The sequence below is a fragment of the Myxine glutinosa genome, chromosome 2, assembly GCF_964187855.1.
Source record: "Myxine glutinosa chromosome 2, kmMyxGlut1.1, whole genome shotgun sequence".
NCBI lineage: Eukaryota > Metazoa > Chordata > Myxini > Myxiniformes > Myxinidae > Myxine > Myxine glutinosa.
Genome location: NC_136262.1, coordinates 197,300,061 through 197,310,740, shown reverse-complemented (window position 1 = coordinate 197,310,740; position 10,680 = coordinate 197,300,061). Strand labels below are relative to the sequence as shown.

The following is a 10,680-nucleotide window of genomic DNA, read 5'->3' as shown; positions in this document are numbered from 1 at the left end:
CTCCACCTGCTCCTTTGCTATACCAAAGTCCACCAGGCCCTGTCATTATGCTCTTCCACGAGCCTCGAGCTCTGTAATAATAATTTTTAAAAGTCTCATAAGAAAGAACATTTTAATCTTTAAAAAAAAAATTCTCAAAAATATCTTTATTTCAAAAACAATATTTCCATCTTAAACCCCAAAAAGGCAAATCCAGGAAGATTGTGTAAACTTGTCAGGTAACCTTTGCGACGCCCTGTGGCCCAGTATGTTGTGTGAATGGAAAACGTGAAGTGTCGCTTACCTTTTTTGACACGACCGATCACCTTCCTTGGAGAGCAATCATGTGTGACTCGATGGTGTTGAAGACCTACTTGCTCGGACTTTGCTGTTTCTTGTTGTCTTTTTGGTTCTGCGCCAATTTCCTTTGTTTGGTTTTCATGTTCCTTGTTGTTTTCGCTGTAGTTCAATCTTTCTGTCACTACTTTCTCGATTTCCATGTTTTCTCTCTTGTTTCCGCCTTACGAATAATCACTACCGGTAAGTGATCTGTCCTCCACAACAATTTCACTGTTTAAAAATCAACACGAACTTCTTTCTCCCGACTTTATCATCCCTGAATGATTTACAAATGTCACACTTCTTGGTTATGGGGGGAGAGTCTCACTTCACAGTAGGCCTACATATGTTTATTAACACAGGAAGTGTTACATTGGGATATTGCATGCTGCCTACATAATACTTATGTCAAAATGGTGACATTGCTGAGCTCAACTCGCCATAAATCCGACAATATGGTGAAGGGATAGCGCAACAGCACTTACCTTGGAGCTCTCAAGTCTGGCTTCGTGCTAGCAGAGCAGCAAAACAGGTGTACCTCCACGTCGTTGTACTAGTTCAAAATGTCTCCCTCGTGGCATTTCAAAGTGTTTCTCTTTCATTGTATGTCTGTTGAGAACACGATTGTTGTGGAACCAGGTTTTGTTGGATCTTGCACTCTCAGAATTAGTATGACTAGCGTGACTCTGCGCGCCTCACCACGTCGTTTCAGAGGTATAGGCATATTTGACGATTTCGGTGTCTTTTGGGTCTTCACTGTGTTTCGGGTCTTCAGGGCCATTTGGGTCTTCAGAGTCTTTTGGATCCTCTGGTCCTTTAAAGGGTATTTTGGGTCTTCAGAGGCTTTTGGGTCTGAAGGGTCTTTTCGTTCCTCTGGGTCTTTAAGGGTCTTTGGGGTATTTTGGTTCTTCAGGCTATTTTTGGGTCTTTTGGGTCTAAAGGGTATTTAAGGGTCTTCGGGGTGTTTTCGGTCTTCAGGGTGTTTTGGGTCTTCGGGTGTTTTGCGTCTTTGGGGGGTATTCAGGGTCTATTCGGTCTTCGGGGTCTTTTCGGTCTTCGGGGTCTTTTTGGGTCTTCGGGGTGTTTTGGGTCTTTGGGGTGTTTTGGGCCTTTGGGGTGTTTTGGGTCTTTGAGGTGTTTTGGTTATTCGGGGTGTTTTGGGTCTTCAGGGTATTTTGGGTCTTGGGGATGTTTTTGGGTCTTCGGGGCCATTTGGGTCTTCAGGGTCTTTTGGATCGTCAGGGCCTTTAAGGGTATTTTGGGTCGTTGGGGTGCTTTGGGTCTTTGGGGTCTTCAGGGGCTTTTGGCTCTTCAGGGTATTTTGTGTCTTAAGGGGTCTTCATAGTCTTAAGGGTCTTGGGAGACTTAAAGGGTCATCAAAGGTCTGAGGGTCTCAGCAGTCTAAACGTAATTAAGAGTTCACGGACTGTGTTTTGGGTGTCAATTTTATTTTAAGAAGAAGAAGAAGACGTTTTGGTCACATATAAACATACATAACCATATACGTTTGTTCGAATATAATAAGATGTACAATCGTTCATATAATAATAATAATTCATTTATTTTGTATAGCGCTTTTCCAGAAGCCCAAAGGCGCTTTGACAGAGTGGAAAACATAATGCATAACAAGACATGAAAACAACAATTGCAAAAAGACAAGAATCAAGAAAACAAACAGCAGCGATATACGGCATATATATAAGACAAGAATCAAAAAGACAAGACAAGAATCAATAGGGAAATATTTAAAGCAAAAGGAGGGAGAAGGAGAAGAGATAGTCAGGGGTTAAATGCTGTGGGTTGAATGTTGAATGCAGCGTTGAACAGGTGGGTCTTTAGTGATGTTTTGAATGTGGTGAGTGAGGAGGAGTCTCTGATGGTGTGAGGTAGTGAGTTCCAGAGGGTGGGAGCAGCGATGGAGAAGGCCCTGTCCCCCCAGGATCTGAATTTGGTCCGGATGGAGGGGGTCAGGAGGTTGGTACCAGCAGAGCGGAGGTTGCGGGTGGGAGTGTGTCTGGAGAGGAGGTCAGCCAGGTAGGATGGGGCCAGGTTATGGAGGGCTTTGTATGTCAAGAGGAGGATTTTGTACTGGATTCTCTGGGGGATGGGGAGCCAGTGAAGCTTGTAAAGGACGGGGGTGATGTGGTCACGGGTCCGGGAATGAGTGAGTAGACGGGCAGCGGAGTTCTGAATGTATTGGAGTTTATTGGTGATTTTTGAGGGTGAACCATAGAGGAGGCTATTGCAGTAGTCCAGACGGGAGGTGATGAAGGCGTGGATGAGGGTTTCTGCAGCCGTGGAGGAGAGGGATGAGCGGAGACGGGCAATGTTTTTCAGGTGAAAGAAGGCTGACTTTGTGATCTGTTTAGTGTATTTGTCGAAGGAAAGGGTTTGGTCAAAGATGACGCCAAGATTCCGGATGTGAGGGGAGGTGGATACTGGGATACCGTCGATGTTGAGGGCAAAGTTATGGGTGGATTTTGTGAGCGTTTTTGGGCCAATGATGATTATTTCAGATTTATCACAGTTAAGCTTGAGGAAGTTGATTTGAAGCCAGGATTTTATTTCAGTGATGCAGTTTGTCAGGATAGAGTGGGTGTCGGTGGAGACGGACTTGGTGGAGATGAAAAGCTGGATGTCATCGGCGAAGCAGTGGAATTGGAGACCATGACGGCGGATTAAGTGACCGAGCGGGGACAGGTAAAGGATGAAGAGGAGGGGGCCAAGAACTGAACCTTGGGGGACACCTTGGGGGAGGGGAGCAGTGGGGGATTTGCAGTTATTGATGGAGATGAACTGGCATCTGTCAGAGAGGTATGATTTAATCCAAGAGAGGGCAGTGCCGGTGACGTTAAAGGTGGATTCAAGTCGGGTGAGGAGGATAGTGTGATCGATGGTGTCAAAGGCAGCGCTGAGGTCGAGGAGGACGAGAATGTTGAGGTTGCCAGCGTCAGAGGAGAGGAGAAGGTCGTTGGTGATTTTGAGGAGAGCAGTTTCAGTACTGTGGTTGGAGCGGAATCCGGATTGGAATGTTTCATACAAGTTATTGGCAGAGAGATGATGTTTGAGTTGAGTGGCTACATATAAGAGTGGTGGTCAATGCATGAGTAGCGGTGACCAGTCATTCTGGATGGAGGTAGCTTCACAAAAATAGAGTTGAAGGTGAAACTGTGTGAGTGTGGCAGAGAAAGGGGGGGAGGGGGAGGATGGCAAAGCATGGAAAAGGTAGTGGGCACAAGACCAGAAACGAGGTAGTAGAAGAAGACTGGCAAACCATAGACCTGTCATTGATGGAGATCAAACTGATTAGGCCAATCGACTCACCTTCTTCGCAGGAGATTCCAACAATGTTGAAGGCCTTGGTTTCCATGGTGACAAGCTGAGCAAGATGTGAGGCAGGGGAGCCACCCCAGAGGGGAAGTTGTGGATGAGGTGCTTGTAGGTAGATAGGAGCTCAGGAGTGCCAAGGAAGGACTTTGTGCGAGTACAATGAAGGATGCACAGTCAGTGTCTGCAGGAGGCCAACTATTAAATGTGGTTTACTCAAAAAGATCATGGCTGCTGATGGTGACACCCAGGAGTTTGAATAACTGAACTTACTCAAGAGGATTGTCCAGTTGTACTCGCACCCTTGTCCGTCGTCGTCCTGAAATAAAAGAACGCAGAATGCCAGGGAGAGACATGTCTTTTGTCTATAGTACTGTACCTACATTGTACAGACTTAGCATTTAATATGGAATTATTTTTTTTCTTGACTTGGGTTTACTTTCTTAACTCAGTATATCAACCTGGTGAGTTTCTTTTACACTTTGGTGATTTATTTGTTAAAAGAACCATGTCACCGATTGTCTGTCGCAGCAAGAAGTCAACAACAGGATTATATCACAGGTGGTGTGGCAAAATGTACGGACAGGTGCATTTGATGATTGGCTTCACAGTCGGGTATACAAGGGTTGTTGCGTTCTGTATTAGTGGAAAACAACTGCTGCACGTCTCCAAAAGTTATTGCCGCTTCCTCTGGAGATGGTCCGTCAACTTGACAATGCTGTTTGTCATGGAGTGGTGGCTTTACGAAATTCTGGCATGCAACAGCGTGCTATTGCTCGGCAGTATGGCATCACTCAAGATCAGGTGTCAAAGATCCTGAAACGAAATGCTCAGAGGGGTGTCCCTACTCCAATACCGAGGTCAGGACGTCCCCGCAGAACCACAAGGAGGGATGATCGCCAGCTGCACCGGTTAGTCCGCAATGGCCGTACCAAGTCAGCTAATCGGCTTAGGGCTGAGTGGCAGCAACTGACAAATGTGCCTGTATCCAGAAGGCTAGTCAACCAACGACTGGTTCAAGCAGGCTATCGTGCTAGACGTCCCCTGAGAAAGCCACGCCTGACCAGACAACACCGCCAGCGCCGATTGCAGTGGGCCAGAGAGCACCGTCAATGGCAGCCAGGGCACTGGAATCACGTGATCTTCAGTGACGAGTCTAGATTTCTGGTCTATCGTCAAGATGGCCGCGTCCGAGTGCGCAGACAAGTGCATGAAGCCTACAACGAAGATTGTATAGTGCCAAGAGTCCAAGCTGGAGGTGGTGGGGTGACCATTTGAGCTGCTTTTCATGCAGGGGGCATAACTGACCTGGTTGTTCTGAATGGAAACCTGAACCAGTTCAAGTACAGGGCCATTCTGGAAGAAACATTGCTTCCATTTGCTCGTGCAGCCTTTCGAGGAAACTTTGTCTTCCAAGATGACAATGCACGGCCTCATCGTGCTCGCATGATTCAACACTTTCTTGCTGACCGTGGTGTAGAGCATATGGAGTGGCCTGCCATGTCCCCGGATATGAATCCGATAGAGAACTTGTGGGCAGAATTAACGCATCAAATCGACCACTTGGACCAGCAGCCTGCCTCTGTGCGTGAATTGCAGCAGGCTATTGTCACTGCATGGCAAGCGATTCCTGTCCAAACCTTTGCAAATCTCGTGAACAGCATGCCTCAACGTGTACGTGCTCTCCTGAATGCTCGTGGGGGTTACACGAAGTACTGAACTGTAATTTTACTGTCCGTAATCCCAGTCGTAATTTCACTTTTGTTTTTGTTAAAAAATTTTTTGGCTAATGTGCAAAATAAAGAGATACTTCTGTAAAACGTACAGAAGTTTAACAGAGTACTGTCCATGAATTGAGTTCGATATCAGTTTACATCACTTTCAAGGATCAATTTATTTGTTTCGAAATGTCAAATGTGGTTTTTGTTTCTTTTAAAGGTCACATGAACAAAATCTAGAATAATTTCAACATAATTCCAATGAACTTTTGGTTCTAAGACATCTTGAAAGTAAGTTCACCCCCACAAAAAAAATATTCCATATTAAATGCCAAGTCTGTATTAGTGTATTGTACAAAGTTGGCCAACTTTCACTTCCTCTTGGAAGTGACTGAACCTGTTCGACTTGGGTCTGGCGAACAACTTTAAACAAGTCATTTGGGACATGGTGGACGTGGGAATGGGAGCTCTAAATCTTAACCTGGCTGCGTCCAGTGTTACGAAAACTCCACCTGGTGTACAATGGTAAGTGTGGGCACGTGACACCAAATTGAGATATACCTGGCTGATAATGTCCTCAAAACCATAGAATATGTCACATCGTAAAAAGAGCACGAAAGTTTTTATGATGAACTCGGGACCAGCAGGAAAGCTATGACGTGGCAAGTTGTCTGAGCTATTGAGTCTGGGTTCAAATCCCGACTCAGGTATAAACTGCCGCACTCGATGTTGTTCATGGACGTTCAGGATCCCTCGCTGTCTTTCATGAAGAGTAGGCAAGTCGTCGCTAAAACCCTGAACAACTTACAACTTCCTGCCAAGACAAACTTCATTTGAACCTCAGGTGTGGTATGTGATTCGTGAAAGACTTGGAGCAAAAAAAATCCTTACCAGGCCGAACCCACAATAAAGTGCGATTAATTAGGATTGTAGCCGTAGTACTAGTATAAGTAGTAGTTGTAGTGGTAGTCGTAGTTATAGTAGTAGCAGCTGTTATTGTAGTAGTTGCTGTAGTAGTAATAGTTGTAGTATTATTAGTAGTAGTTGTAGTAGTTGTCCTATTAGTAGTAGTAGTTGTAGTATTAGTAGTAGTTGTTGTAGTAGTTGTTCTAGTGGTAGTAGTCGTAGTAGTATAAGTAGTAGTTGTAGTGGTAGTCGTAGTTCGAGTAGTAGTAGTAGTAGTTGTTGTAGTGGTTGCTCTAGTCGTAGTTGTTGTAGTATTATTAGTAGTAGTTGTAGTAGTAGTCGTATTAGTAGTAGTAGTTGTAGTAGAGGTTGTTGTAGTAGTAGTAGTTGTAGTATTATTAGTAGTAGTTATAGTTGTAGTATAAGTAGTAGCTGTAGTGGTAGTCATAGATTTAGTAATATAAGTAGTTGTTGTAGTAGTTGCTCTAGTCGTAGTTGTTGTTGTATTATTAGTAGTAGTTGTAGTCGTAGTTGTTCTAGTAGTAGTATTATTAGTAGTAGTTATAGTAGTAGTATAAGTAGTAGCTGTAGTGGTAGTCATAGATTTAGTAGTAGAAGTAGTTGTTGTAGTAGTTGCTCTAGTAGTAGTTGTTGTATTATTAGTTGTAGTAGTAGTCGTAGTTATAGTAGTAGAAGTTGTTATTGTAGTAGTTGCTCTTGTAGTAATAGTTGTAGTATTATTAGTAGTAGTTGTAGTTGTCCTATTAGTAGTAGTAGTTGTAGTATTAGTAGTAGTTGTAGTAGTTGTTCTAGTGGTAGTAGTCGTAGTAGTATAAGTAGTAGTTGTAGTGGTAGTCGTAGTTCGAGTAGTAGAAGTAGTTGTTGTAGTAGTTGCTCTAGTAGTAGTTGTTGTAGTATTATTAGAAGTAGTTGTAGTAGTAGTCGTATTAGTAGTAGTAGTTGTAGTAGTAGTTGTTCTAGTAGTAGTAGTTGTAGTATTATTAGTAGTAGTTATAGTTGTAGTATAAGTAGTAGCTGTAGTGGTAGTCATAGATTTAGTAGTATAAGTAGTTGTTGTAGTAGTTGCTCTAGTTGTAGTTGTTGTTGTATTATTAGTAGTAGTTGTAGTAGTAGTCGTATTAGTAGTAGTAGTTGTAGTAGTAGTAGTTGTTCTAGTAGTAGTAGTTGTAGTATTATTATTAGTAGTTATAGTAGTAGTATAAGTAGTAGCTGTAGTGGTAGTCATAGATTTAGTAGTAGAAGTAGTTGTTGTAGTAGTTGCTCTAGTAGTAGTTGTTGTAGTATTATTAGTAGTAGTTGTAGTAGTAGTCGTATTAGTAGTAGTTGTAGGAGTAGTTGTTCTAGTAGTAGTAGTTGTAGAATTATTATTAGTAGTTATAGTTGTAGTACAAGTAGTAGCTGTAGTGGTAGTCATAGATTTAGTAGTAGAAGTAGTTGTTGTAGTAGTTGCTCTAGTAGTAGTTATTGTAGTATTATTAGTAGTAGTTGTAGTAGTAGTCGTATTCGTAGTAGTAGTAGTAGTAGTTGTTCTAGTAGTAGTAGTTGTAGTATTAGGAGTAGTAGTTATAGTTGTAGTACAAGTAGTAGCTGTAGTGGTAGTCATAGATTTAGTAGTAGAAGTAGTTGTTGTAGTAGTTGCTCTAGTCGTAGTTGTTGTAGTCTTATTAGTAGTAGTTGTAGTAGTAGTCGTATTAGTAGTAGTAGTTGTAGTATTATTAGTAGTAGTTATAGTAGTAGTATAAGTGGACTTATACTACTACTGTAGTGGTAGTAGTGGTAGTCGTAGTTTTATTAGTAGAAGTAGTAGTTGTAGTAGTTGCTCTAGTAGTAGTAGTTGTATTTTTTTATTTTTTTTGTATACAAAGTCGAGGCTCGTGTAAGAGCTAACGCATTAAACACAATAAAAGACAAACAGACACACAAAACATAAAATGAAGGGAGCGGGAGACGAGAGGGGCAGAGAGAGGGAAACACACGAACACAACAGTAGAGAACAGGGACATCGGGAGATCTCTGGAAGGGAGAGGGCTGGAGGTTGTTGGAGAGGGAGGGGGTGGGGGGGGGGGGGGCGAGTGGTACACAGAATATAACAAATGGACATTGCTAGGAATTTCCGGAATGAAGTCGGAGATTCAAAGAGGGTGGATTTGGGATGTATTAACGGGGGTAGAAAAGATCAAGATTTTGGATGGGGGAAGATAAGAGATGGTAGTGAACAGCTGTTTCAATGAAAGATACGCTCATTTTACCCCACAAAAGACACAGACACATACACACACACACACACATAAACACACACACACACACACACACGCATAAACACAGCCATACACACACACACACACACACATGCACACACACACACACACACACACACACACACACACACACATAAACACACACACACACACACACACACACACATAAACACACACACACAAACACAGGCATACACACACACACACATGCATACATGCACTGTCTCTGCCGTGCCTGTGGGTGTCTGTCTGCCAAGCCGGTCTGCCTGTGTCTTCTGTCTCTGTTGCGCCGGTCTGTCTCTGTTGCGCCGGCCTGTGTCTGTGTCTGCCGTGCGAGTCTGTGTATGTGTCTGTCGATCCGTGCCAGTCTGTGTCTGTCTCTTGACACAGGTGTGTGTCTGTCTCTGCCGCGCCAAGCGAACAACACTCAGCCTCCCATGCACACATCTCCCATCCAAGCACAAACCGAGTTTCTTAGATGACAGGATTATGTGTGTTATACATGTACATGCATTTAAACACAGCAATTGTTTGAGATAGGGATTAATTGATTGAGCTTAATTGATAGCCTTTTAAAAAAGTATTGTTGCGGTTTTGAGAACCCTTCACATGTAAATATTTGTAGTAATTCCCTTATAAATAATCCCTTGTAAATATGCCCATTATTTGGCTAATATTAAAGATCGCACCCTAGTTAGTCCATGTGCAACACGAAGAACACCATGACACTAATACCAACACCATAGGTATTAGTTGTAGTAGTAGTATCTGTTGTTGTAGTAGTTGTAGTATTATTGGTAGTAGTCGAATATTCAGTCACTGAATACTGCTGAGTATGGAAAATCTAGTCATTCCATAGATTACGTGACACCCATGCAAATCCTGTGAACTACAGACCATTTCATGCACTTCCACTTATAAGCAAAGCCATCGCAATCCATCATTGTTGCTGAAGTCAAGTCTTTCCTGTTGTCAAACACTCTGATCTCTGAGTATTAGTTTTTGATTCCCTCCCAGTCACTCAACTCTGAAGATACTTCTGCTCCTCTCCCAGAAATGGATGGAGACCCTATTTCTCAAACAAGAAGTCTGGACCATGTCCTTGTACATATCTCAGGCATTTTACACTGTCTGGCATCCTCCTTTGTTTGCCAAGTTTTCTGCCTGTGACATAGAAGGCCACTTTCATTCTTAGATTTCTAACCTCCTCCACTCATCCAATCAACGTGTTCATCAATGGAACTCCCTTCTTCATTCTCCCGGTGGAGCCTGCAGTTCCCTGAGGCAGTTTATTGGGCCCCACCTTGTTTCTCATACACATAAACGACTTATCAGATACTCTGGAGAACTCTCTCTTTCTTTCTGCTGACAACTCCACATTGTGTCGTACAGTACCCCCATTCCACTGACAAGCAAACAGCAGCTGCGTCTCGCTGCATCTGTCTCTCTCTCTCTCTCTCCCTCTCTCTCTCTCTCTCTCTCTCTCTCTCCCTCTGTCTCCCTCTGTCTCTCTATCTCTCTCTCTGTGTCTCCCTCTGTTGGCTCTCTATCTGTCTCTCTCTCTCTCCCCCTCTGTCTCCCTCTGTCTCTCTCTCTCTCTATCTCTCTCTCTGTGTCTCCCTCTGTCTCTCTATCTCTCTCTCTGTGTCTCCCTCTGTCTCTCTATCTCTCTCTCTGTGTCTCCCTCTGTCTCTCTATCTCTCTCTGTGTCTCCCTCTGTCTCTCCCTGTGCTGATCTCACAGTAATTAGATGCTGGTCTGACAAATGGAATATGTCTTTCAGTGCTGGTGAGTCCCACCCCGTCACTCCAGAAGGATTGTCAAACGAACGACCTTTCAATAAACATGGTCAGCCACTGAAAGAGTTTCAGTCTCTTCAACATCTAGGCCATATCATCAGGCACGTGTTTTCGTTGGCCAATCATATTGCAAAGTTAATGTCCAATGCCAGCTGCGGAGTTGGCATCCTCCATCATTCCAAGTCATTCCTTGAAAAATCAGAACTACTCACAGCCTACCATGCCTTTGTAGCTCAATGGATTACTGCTTTCCATTATGGGCTGGCACCGCAGCATCACATCTGTTTTTCTATAATTCTGTCACCTAGAGCTCTCAACATTATTGGAATCTCC

General features: G+C 43.3%; 1 protein-coding gene across 1 annotated transcript in view; it reads left to right on the top strand.

Moving 5' to 3' along the window:
* Window positions 1-217: 217 nt before the first annotated feature.
* The window catches only part of LOC137420955 (uncharacterized), a 29,046-nt gene continuing 18,583 nt past the window's right edge, over window positions 218-10,680 (top strand). Inside the window, exon 1 of the mRNA XM_078772148.1 lies at window positions 218-519. Coding sequence (XP_078628274.1) covers window positions 324-519 — 196 coding nt within the window. The 5' untranslated portion in view covers window positions 218-323. The remainder of the gene's footprint in view (window positions 520-10,680) is intronic.